Raw genomic sequence first — 10,501 nt, 5'->3', positions numbered from 1 at the left:
CGCGGGGCACCCGGGGTCGGCCGGGGGGAGGGCGGTGGGTGGGGGGCGCCGGACACGTGACCCGGGCGGCGGCGGCGGGCAGGCTTCCGCCTCGGCCCGCCCGGCGCGACCCCCCTGAGCGCCCGCCTCCCGGTAGGCCCGGTCCGAAGTCTGGCAGTCCGTGACAGAGCCGGGCGCCCACGGCCCGAGCGCCCCCGGCAGCACCATGCCCGCGCTCCTGGAGCGCCCCAAGCTTTCCAACGCCATGGCCCGGGCGTTGCACCGGCACATCATGATGGAGCGGGAGCGCAAGCGGCAGGGTGAGCGGGCCCGAGCGGGAGGACACACGGCCCAGGGCGGCAGCGCTCCGCCGGGGCCGGCCCCCAACACGGGCGGAGCAGCGCGCCACGGCCGCGCGGAGGAGGGATGGGACGGGACGGCCCCGCCGGCGGTGGGAGCTGGAGGCCGGGTCTGAGCTCCAGAACCCTTGGGTCGGGAAGGACCTTGGAGAGCACCTAAGACAGCCTCCCTCCCTGTCCCCTCCGGAGAGAAAGAGCCATTACCGAGGGGGCAGAGGGAGCATTGTGATAACCGGGTTTTGCAGGTCCTCAGTCTCTAACATTCTAGTATTCTAACCACCCGTGGTCTTCCCATTCTGCCTGACTCTTTCTCCAGAGGAAGAAGAGGTGGACAAGATGATGGAACAGAAGATGAAGGAAGAGCAGGAAAGGAGGAAGAAAAAGGAGATGGAGGAGAGAATGTCACTAGAGGAGACCAAGGAACAAGTAAGCGGCGCTTGATCTGTCCCAGCTCTTTCCTCCGTTGGCTCCTGTCTTCAGCTCCTCTCCCCTCCCTTCGCAGATCCTGAAGCTGCAGGAGAAGCTATTGGCCCTGCAGGAAGAGAAGCACCAGCTCTTCCTGCAGCTCAAGAAAGTTTTACACGAGGAAGAGAAACGGAGGCGAAAGGAGCAGAGGTGGGATTGGAGAGCTAAAAATAGAATCGGGGCAGAATGTAACTGGGATAGGGTAACACCAGATGGGTGTCTAATGGCAGAAGAGGGGGCACTTGTCCTTGTCCTTGATTTTGACCTGCCTGCCTTTCACCACAGCGACCTGACCACTCTGACCTCAGCCGCGTACCCGCAGAGCCTGACGGTGCATACGGGCACTCACCTCCTCAGCATGCAGGGTGAGACGCGAGGACCGCGCGGGTCAGAACTCGCCCTGCTGGGGGTTGCAGCTCCCCGCTTCAGGCTCACGAAGCCCCTCTCCCTGTCTAGGGAGCCCTGGAGGACACAGTCGCCCGGGCACCCTCATGGCGGCCGACAGGGCCAAACAGATGTTCGGACCCCAAGTGCTTACAGTAAGGAGTAGGACTGGGTGCGGAATACACGGGTTTTCCCGGCTACTTCCGCAGACCCAGGCGCCTTCGTGAAACGAGCGCTCGTGTCGCGGACGTCGTGTGACGCTTTACCGTATGGTCAAAAATGGGGCCTACGCGAGGCGCTTGGGGTTTGCTCTGGAGTTTACAGCAGCAGTGAGCGCTCCTCCTCCCTCCGCAGACGCGGCACTACGTGGGCTCGGCGGCTGCTTTCGCGGGGACCCCGGAGCACGGTCAATTCCAAGGCAGCCCTGGCGGTGCCTACGGGACCGCCCAGCCCCCACCCCACTACGGACCCACGCAGCCGGCCTATAGCCCCAGCCAGCAGCTCAGAGGTGAGTGGGGGGAGAGCGGGGGGGGGGGCGCTTCCTTCGAGAGCCGGAGGAGGCCCAACCGCCTGTGGCCCTGCCTTCCTCAGCGCCTTCGGCGTTCCCGGCAGTGCAGTACCTGTCGCAGCCGCAGCCCCAGCCCTACGCCGTGCACGGCCACTTCCAGCCCGCCCAGACAGGTGAGGCCGCCCCGCGCGCCCGCCTCCCCGCGTGCCCCCTGCCTCCCTTTCCCGTGCTCTGCTCATGCCGCACGCCCCTCCCTCCCTAGGCTTCCTCCAGCCTGGCGGTGCCCTGTCCTTACAGAAGCAGATGGAACACGCCAACCAGCAGACCGGTTTCTCGGACTCCGTGAGTATGGAGTCTCGGGAGGTCAGGGGCAGCGCTATGCCAAGGGGCGCCCCGGGCTGCCTCAGGTCCTGACTCTCTTCTCCGCAGTCTTCCCTGCGCCCCATGCATCCCCAAGCTCTGCATCCAGCCCCTGGACTCCTTGCCTCTCCCCAGCTCCCTGTGCAGATGCAGCCGGCAGGAAAGGTAAGGATGGGAATCCCACCCGTCCAAAGCCCTGCGCTTCCAGGGAAAACAGGACTGGGTAGGAGAGGCGGCCCCCCACCCCTCCTTTTCCTGCTCTCTGGGGGTGGGTGGCAGCGGCTGGGAGTGTCAGCGTGGATTGAGGGGGAGGCCGCACACCGACAGAGCCCCCCTTCCACCACCACCAGTCGGGCTTTGCAGCTACCAGCCAGCCTGGCCCTCGGCTCCCCTTCATCCAGCACGGCCAGAACCCACGATTCTACCACAAGTGATCGTCAGGTTTTATCTTCAAGCTCACCCCCAGCCCCTGCCACGGGTGAGGGCCCCTGGTGCGTCCCAGTCCAATAAAAGCCACCCGCCACCGCCCCTGGCTGCTGTCTGTGTTGCCTCCCTCCCTGGCTGTATGGAGGGTACGGGGTGGCGGGCAGCTCCCAGGAGGACAACGGGTGGGTAACGAACTCAGTGGCAGAGTTCAGTGTCTGTGGTTTCTAACTTTACGTTCTAGTCTTACCCATTTAATTCAAAGAAGCAACTGAGTTGGGGCCTTCATAGTAAACTTGTAGTTTTATTCAGGTTTGATTTTAAACAAATGTGTCGGGGAAAGAGCCCACAGGAAAAGGTGAAGCCCATGGGGGCAGGGCCCTCTCAGATGCCTGAGGAGGGGGCAGGTCCCCTCCCCTCTCCTCCTCTTCCCTCCCCAGCTAAAGGCATTTGGGGAGAGACACAGGCAGGGGAGGGGGCTGGTCCCCAGTCTGTGGGGTGGTGCTTGGGGTCAAGGGCCATGGGAAAACAAGGGACCAGAGCAGGGATGAGTGGGGTGAGGGCAAAAGGACCATTTGCCAGAATCCACAGCTTTCTGAATCCAGATTGAATTAAAAAAAAAAAAAACAAAAAAAAAAACAAACCACTAAACCGCAAGCAGCACCCGCCCCGTCCCCACCCAGGGACGTAGTGCGAGGGGAGAGGGGGCGGGCAGCTTCACCGAGGCCACGAGCACTCGTCCTGGCCAAGGGAGCAGGATGAAGGGCAGGGGCTCCCCGACAGATAGAGGGGGTGTGGGGAAACCAAAATAAAACGTCAAATAAATCGTGTAGGAAGAGTTGTCCAGCCAAGGGCCAGGCCAGAGCTGGGCCAGGCTGGGGGAGGGGGCCTCTGCAGGCTCGAGGATCACTGCTGCCACCACCGCCACCCTGGGTAGGAGAGAGAGAGCAGGTGAGACAGGAGAACACTGTCCCCAGGAGAGTGAGGACCATGCTGGGGCCTGGAGGGACACCCAGAAGATTAGGGCCTGGAGCAGCTTTTCGATGCAGACAACAGAACGGGGGCCGGGGGTGTGGCACAGTCACCTGGGAGCCAGTTATTTTGCCATGGCCTTGATTGCAACAGCTGCCTCCTCGGTCATGGCAGACAGCACCGTGATCTGGGGGTGCAAAGGGGAGAGTCAGAAGGGAGCTCAGAGGAAGAGGCACAGAGTGCAGCTGGGCACAAGGTGGGGGGGCACCGTACCAGGATCTCTTCTCCACAGTCATACTTCTGCTCGATCTCCTTGCCGAGGTCTCCCTCAGGCAGACGAAGGTCCTCTCGCACCTCCCCGCTGTCCTGGAGCAGTGATAGATACCCATCCTGGATGCCGATCAGCTGGGGGCAGAGAGGGAAGGAAGCTGAAGGTTGGCCCAAGTAGGTTGAGGATAAAGGGTCTGAAGACAAAGGAGTGGCAAATTGCTAACAGCAAACTCCCCGTCATCCTGTCGTTCCCTCTCTCTCCCAGCACAAGCCCCTCTGGTTAACCCCCCAGACAAACCACTAACCCACCCACGTACCTGGAAGTCATTCCTTTTGATGTTGGGGACATCCATATTATGAGTTGACGGGCAGATATCTTCATATTTCTTGCCAGTAAAGATGTCAATACCAACCAGGTGGACCTGTATATATGCATCACGTGAAAGAGAAACCCAACCAAACTCTAGGGTGAAGAAAGAAAGGTGTGTGGTGCCCCTGACAAGCAAGGGAAGTCAGACTAGGTAGGTTGTTAGGGCAAAAATCAGAGGAGGTGGAATTTAGCCAATCTACTCAAGGAAAAAGTACTGAATAAAGTGTCTAGCAAGAACTGGAGGCGGAGAGACTCCCACTGAGGTTGGGGGTGACTGAGAAGGGAAACCGTAGGGCAGGCTTGGGACAGCCAGTTACCCTGAGCTATGGGAACACTGACCAAGGAGCCTGCAGAATGGGAGGAGTCCAGGTAAAGTGTTTGAAAGAGTGTCTGGACATCAACATAAAAGGCACAGAACTTGGGAAAACGAGAAAGGGAGAGAGTAGAGAGAATGATAACTTCAAAGACAACTATGCAATAAGAAACAAGCAAACTAGGAAAGAACACAGACAAGGATCTAGACATTAGATGAATGCCAAGCCAACAGAAGATAAACCCAACCAGAGAACAAAACCCTAAGAAATCCAACAAGGATGGACCAGGTCAAGTTCTGGAGATGAGAAAAATCTTAACTAAGTGCTAGCGAGAATGTTAGGATCCTAGAAAGCTAGGGGGCGGCTCAGGGAACTCAAAGGGAGGGGGTAGGCGGAGACTCAGCTGACACGGCATCAGAGATCCAAAGGGAAAGCTGGCATGAGTGTGGGGCAGCAAGGGGACTCGGAGGCTCAGGTATGCGGGCACCCTCCACGCAAGGCTGCCTTCAGTATCAGACCTGGAGAAAGCCCGGGAATGGAGACTCAAGGGAAGAGAGACAAGAAGTAGGAGGAAGGAAGGAAGAGCTGAAGAGAGCACCTAGACAAATTAAGAGACTTTTACACAAGCGTAGGGAAAGGGAAGGGTCACCCAGGAAGAGCTGAAGGCCTCAGAAAGGTGCAGGTGAAAGGTATCCAGGGCTGAACGCAAGGAACTGGACAGTAAGCCAGCACTAAAGGAACGGAGAGGGCTGGGACTGAGAAAAGCTTGCTGCTGGGAGCCCCACGGATGTGGGAAGTGTGGGGAAGGCAAGATGTGGAGAGGTCAAGTTCTAACCTTGGCATGGCCATGCTTGCCAGTCTTGGAGGTAGACATCTCCACGATCTTACATGGCCGGCCTTTGAGCACCACAAAGCCATTCTTACGTAATGCTGAGCACTGCATTGGGAAGGTGGCTGAGGCCCCTGCATCTCCTGTCTCGAAGTCCAAATCATCTGCCATTTTAAGAGGCTTCGATTCCAACTAGAGTCAAAAAGAGAACCCGAGTCAGTCAGGATGGAGGTCAGCAGAGCTCTCAATCTGCCGCACTCCTCTCTGGAAACACGGCTTCATTTTCCCCCCAGTGCTTTTCTTCCATCACTCATCTAAAAGAGAGTCAACGTGCCCAGATTAAATACTGACTGGGACCACAAATACTTAAGAACTGGTGCATGTCCGAGTGGTGGGGGACAGAAGCTGGACCCCTAGCCCAAATGAAAGCTAAAGGGGTGGTTTGGGAAAGGAAGGCTCCAGGCAGTTAGGATGTCCAATCTGGGAGATGGGCAAAGGCCTGATTCCCGGGAGGGAAAGACTCAGGTGTTACTTGCCACTGAAACCAACCACCCCTCTTCCCCACACATAACCAGGGCTATAATTAGGTGAGCAGCCATGAGCCAGCAAAAGGGCGGGGCTATCGTGGGGGGGGGGGAGAGGGTGGAGACCGGAGGACAGGGCCCCACCCGTCTCTGTTACACCCCTCACCCGATCCACACACGAGCCACTCATTGGTACAGGAAACCACAAGGCCTCTTTGGGGGATTCCCGCCTCTCCAACATGCATTTGCAGACACAGCCGAGGGGGAGAAAGTAAAGTTGTTTTCTAACTTCTCCCCTGCCAAACACCTCCATCTCGTTTCCCAAAAGGAACCCAGGAACCCGGCCTCTCCTCGAGGGCCCTCCCACTTTTCCCAGGATGCACCGGTCCTGTCGGCTTTTCAGGCCGGGCCTGTGCGCTCAGGGTAAAGTGGAGGAGTGGGGAGTGAATGACAATAAAATGAAAGCAAAAGGCTGGAGGTAGTGAGTAGTGTAAGTTCTGTCGGGCTGGTGGCGTTAGCGCTCCCAAGCCCGACACAGCGGGGCAGGCAGTAACAAGGTGAAGAACACCGAGCACAGCGGGGAACTCTCCGCCCGGGACTTTAAGGCGCTGTCGGCACGACCCCCAAGAATTGGGCTGCCGTCCAATCGGCCGAGGTCTCCCCGTTTCTCCGGCCACCCAGCACGAAGAGTGCTACTTACACCTGGCGGGCTGCCTCACTTCACATCAGAGTTGGGGGGAGAGCTCCAGGGGCCCAAGGGGCGGGGGAGCGCTAACATATGCCCGCAGCGGGCTCTCCGGGATGATCAGGATGCGGGCCTCAAGCTTCTCCCCCTCCCCGAAATTCCAAGCTCCCCTAGGCGCCCGCGAGGACTACCTCTCCCCGCGCTGGGGGGTTGCCGACTCCCGCCCACCATGTGGCCTCCTGGGGCTTCCGGTGGCCGGGAGTTGGGGGGGAGGGGTCCCCGCGCTGCCATGCGGCCCCCGTCCACGTTCGGCCATGCGGCCTCCGACCCCGAGGGCAGCCTCCGGTAGGGGACACTTCCGGTGCCGCCGACACCCCCTCCTCAAAGGCCGCGCCAGGCCGGAGCCACGCTGCCTCCCCTTCTAACCTTGGCATGGCCATGCTTGCCAGTCTTGGAGGTAGACATCTCCACGATCTTACATGGCCGGCCTTTGAGCACCACAAAGCCATTCTTACGTAATGCTGAGCACTGCATTGGGAAGGTGGCTGAGGCCCCTGCATCTCCTGTCTCGAAGTCCAAGTCATCTGCCATTTTAAGAGGCTTCGATTCCAACTCGCGCGAACGCACTGACTCGACCCCGTCCGCTCGCCGCGAGCCCAACCGCTGCCTCCGAGCCCGCTGCCGCCGCCGCCGCCTCTACCGCCGCCGCCGCTGCTGCACACGGGTCTTAGTACGCAGGCGCCGACTCCCCACTGACCAACCAAGCAGCCCTGTGACAGCCGCGCAAGCGTGCTATCTATCCCCTCCGCCCTCCACCCCCGCACTGCGCAAGCGCACAGACCCTCTCCGAGCTCCACCCTCCCTCCCACCTACCCATCCAATGACGCGTATGCGTGACCCCTCCCCTCACAAACCCAGAGCGCTTCCCACCAGTAAGCAGTGCGCAGGCGCACCCGGTTTTTTAAGCCCTTCAACCTCCTCTTCCCTTCCCGTGATAGACCACTAGCCCTACCGGACAGGACTTGCGCCTGCGCAAAGAGGAGCTCTGCACTCCACACCCTCTGAAGGAAACGCCTCGGCCTCAAAGCGCATGCGTTTTGGGAATCCTGACCGCCCCTTCCACCTCAGACGTCGTCTGTACGCCGGGCGTTGAAAAGACCACGCCACTGTATCGCCGGTCTCGGCTAGGACGCATGCGTCTGGGGAACGCCCCACCTCGGCTTTAACTGGACTTAAACGACTCACACGTTTCAGAAAACTTGCACTGTGGGGTGGGCCCCTCGTCTCAAAGCCCATCCCCCCCTTCCACACATGCGCGGGAGTGCTCTTTCCGCTCACACTTCCTAGCGCGCTAGTGTGGTCGGGTTACCGCCCATCTCAGCTTCACCGCTCTGCGCGGCCGGCCTCGGCTGTGCCATAGAGTTCCAGCCGCGAGCTAGAGCGGCCGCGTGGCGGCCACCATCTTGTTGAAGCGCTTGGGCCGGCTGGCTCCCTGGGGCGGCCGGAGAGGCGGCCGTACCCTTGAGTTCCAGGGAGCCTTCCGTGGCCTTTCTCCCCCCCACCCCCACCCCCGGCTGCTCTCTGCCATCTCCAAAACAGTTGTCTTCGAGCACCCTTAGAAAGAACTCTGTAAAGACGAGTGGCGCGTTAAATTCCACTGGCGTTCCCTAAGTCATGGCAGAGGACCATGAAGCAGGAGACGACCTGTGTCTCGGAATGCACTTCCCCGGCCGTCCTTGTAGGGAAGAAAGCTGTCGCTTTCCCCGACACTTTGTCGTCTCCTCCCTCCGGTTTGCAGGTTTCCAACAGTGCTGTAGAAAAAGACGAGCCGCCCAATACCTGGGCTTGGAGGCATCCCATGACGTGGTGCATGTGAACTGCAAACACCAGCTTGAACTAAAAGTTCACGGAGTTTGTTTTACCAACACTCCCCGTTCCCTCCACTCCACTGTCTGAAATTTCTACCTTTTCCTTTAAAAACAAAAACGAAAACCCCCAACTGCCTGGGAGCATTGTGTAAAGCCCAAACCCGCTCTTCCCACAGATGTATTGTCCCCACGACCCAACAACTCCACTCCTAGGTGTAAGCCCCCAAATCATTACAGACAGGTACTCAAATCTTCGCAGGACGGCATTTACAGCGGCGCTATTCACGCTGGCCGAAAGGTGGAAACAACCCACATACCCGTCAACAAATCAAATGTGGATCTGTACACGTCATGGAATAGGAAGTACGAATACGTGCTTCAACTGGATGAACTTCAAAGATATCATGCTAAGGGAAAGAAGCCTGACACTAAAGGTCACATATCCTATGACTTGAATGACATGAAATATCCTACAATTTGATTGATATGAAATATCCAGAATAAGTAAATTCATTGAAGCAAAAAGTAGATTGGTGGCTGCCAGGTACTGGGGTGGGTGAGGGGGATGGACAGTGGGGTTCATGTGCATGGAGTTTTATTTTTATTTTTTTTTTTAAGGTTTGACAGAAAGTGAGAGAGCACAAGGAGGAGGAGCAGCAAAAGGAGAGGGAGAAGCAGGCTCCCCACTGGGCAGGGAGCCCGATGCAGGACTCAATCCCAGGATCCTGGGATCATGACCTGAGCCAAAGGCAGACACTTCACTGACTGAGCCACCCAGGCGCCCCAGTGGACATGGAGTTTTGCCTAGTGTTGAGAGGTTAGAGGGAAATGGGGAGACGGAGAGTGGCGGCTAATGGGTACGGGGAAAGAGGCAGAGTATGACTTTTAGGGTGATGAAAATGTTCCAACATTGATTGGAGCAAAGGTTGCACTCTTCAGATACTAAAACACACTGAATTATACACTTTAAATAATTGAATTGTATGGTATGTGAATTGTATCCCAATAAAGCTGTTACTTGAAAAAAAAGTACTATCATGTTTGTATGGCAATACTACCTTCTGAGCGTAGTGTGGCCGTCTTCATTGGTTCGTTTCCCTGGGACGCTGGCGAAGCATCCTAGCTGACCTCAGGCGCAAGTTCCATGATATGTAAACCATATCGTGGAGGACGCCGGGTGATGACAACCCCTAAGAACTTCCATTCAAACTGGAAAAGGCACAAATCATCTTGATAGAAGACTGAGTTATACACACTTACAGAAAGAAAAAGGCAAAATACTTTACAGGATTGTAAAGCGATGAGATAGTCCCTGGGAGAACCTTCCTAGCATTGCATGTGGGGTCCCCATGATCCAGGGTGGAGTCCTAAGCGCCACGAGCCTTAACCTTTTATGTTGCCAGTCGAGTCACTTCTTGAGGGAGACCTTTCCTGACCTACCAGCCTAAGTCAGCATCTCGTGTTCTGTGTTCCCGTAGCAAACATTACAGCATTGGCCACATGCGGTTGATGTCCATTTATTGGTGTCATGGCTTTGGTAATGTCTGGCCTTCCGCCATTAGAATAGAACCTGTATAGGGTTGGGAACCCGTCTGTTTTGTTCATTACTGTGTTCACAGCTCCTAAAATTCTGCCTGGCGAATATCTGGTACACCATAAAGATCCGTTTACTGTTGCATAAAGGTGCACGTGCCCAAGCTAACCAGACTCACAGTAGAATGACATGAGAGTGGCGATATCAACTTATCTATAAATGGATTGAAATGGCGAAGGGCAATACAACATCTATTTTGGCCAGTCCCTCTCTCCTTTCTTTTCTATAAGAAAATACAAGTGGAAAGACAAAATCTAGTCAAGGGACCTTGAAATCGGGCAAGGGAATTAACTGCACGTACTTCAGGACGAAGACCATGTGGCCCTAAGAGCACAGTGCATTTGTCTTCAGTGTGAAAGAGGCCAGGCTGTCTCCACTTCAAAAAGAATCCTGTAGGGGTGCCGGGGTGGCTCAGCTGGTTAAGCATCTGACTCTTGATTTTGGCTCAGGCTTATGATCTCAGGATTGTGAGATGGATCTCAGGGTCCGGCTCCAGGCTTGGCGGGGAGTCTGCTTGAGATCCTCTCCCTCTCTTGCCCCAACTTGATTGCTCTCTCTCTCTCTCAAATTGAGAGAGAGAGAGAGCGAGCACAAGCA

The 10,501-nt window shown here is 56.9% G+C and overlaps 2 protein-coding genes across 2 annotated transcripts; one reads left to right on the top strand and one right to left on the bottom strand.

Annotated features, from left to right (window-relative positions):
* Nucleotides 1-136: 136 nt before the first annotated feature.
* GPS2 (G protein pathway suppressor 2) lies at nucleotides 137-3,105 on the top strand. The gene is made up of 10 exons (XM_034646961.1): nucleotides 137-299; nucleotides 655-764; nucleotides 841-953; nucleotides 1,089-1,168; nucleotides 1,260-1,342; nucleotides 1,542-1,695; nucleotides 1,779-1,868; nucleotides 1,958-2,037; nucleotides 2,125-2,220; nucleotides 2,406-3,105. The coding sequence occupies exons 1-10, from the start codon at nucleotides 206-208 to the stop codon at nucleotides 2,487-2,489; spliced, it is 984 nt and encodes a 327-aa protein (XP_034502852.1). The 5' UTR covers nucleotides 137-205; the 3' UTR covers nucleotides 2,490-3,105.
* Nucleotides 2,763-5,429, bottom strand: EIF5A (eukaryotic translation initiation factor 5A). The gene is made up of 5 exons (XM_034646960.1): nucleotides 5,240-5,429; nucleotides 4,038-4,142; nucleotides 3,724-3,855; nucleotides 3,564-3,637; nucleotides 2,763-3,407 (listed from the first exon to the last, which is right to left on the bottom strand). Exons 1-4 carry the CDS (start codon nucleotides 5,402-5,404, stop codon nucleotides 3,575-3,577), a joined length of 465 nt encoding a protein of 154 aa, XP_034502851.1. The 5' UTR covers nucleotides 5,405-5,429; the 3' UTR covers nucleotides 2,763-3,407; nucleotides 3,564-3,574.
* Between the last annotated feature and the right edge of the window lie 5,072 nt (nucleotides 5,430-10,501).

Source organism: Ailuropoda melanoleuca, chromosome 17, assembly GCF_002007445.2.
Source record: "Ailuropoda melanoleuca isolate Jingjing chromosome 17, ASM200744v2, whole genome shotgun sequence".
NCBI classification, from domain to species: Eukaryota; Metazoa; Chordata; class Mammalia; order Carnivora; family Ursidae; genus Ailuropoda; species Ailuropoda melanoleuca.
This window is presented reverse-complemented; position numbering and strand designations above follow the sequence as displayed.

What these genes read in the sequence shown, in the direction of transcription:
- GPS2 (XM_034646961.1), top strand. Translation starts at nt 206, where the DNA reads ATGCCCGCGCTCCTGGAGCGCCCCAAGCTTTCCAACGCCATGGCCCGG. An exon ending in TCACCTCCTCAGCATGCAGG is followed by an intron (nt 1,169 to 1,259) that starts GTGAGACGCGAG and finishes CTCCCTGTCTAG; the next exon opens with GGAGCCCTGGAGGACACAGT. An exon ending in TCGGACCCCAAGTGCTTACA is followed by an intron (nt 1,343 to 1,541) that starts GTAAGGAGTAGG and finishes CTCCCTCCGCAG; the next exon opens with ACGCGGCACTACGTGGGCTC.
- EIF5A (XM_034646960.1), bottom strand. Translation starts at nt 5,404, where the DNA reads ATGGCAGATGATTTGGACTTCGAGACAGGAGATGCAGGGGCCTCAGCC. An exon ending in GCAAGCATGGCCATGCCAAG is followed by an intron (nt 4,143 to 5,239) that starts GTTAGAACTTGA and finishes GCATATATACAG; the next exon opens with GTCCACCTGGTTGGTATTGA. An exon ending in ACTGTGGAGAAGAGATCCTG is followed by an intron (nt 3,638 to 3,723) that starts GTACGGTGCCCC and finishes TTGCACCCCCAG; the next exon opens with ATCACGGTGCTGTCTGCCAT.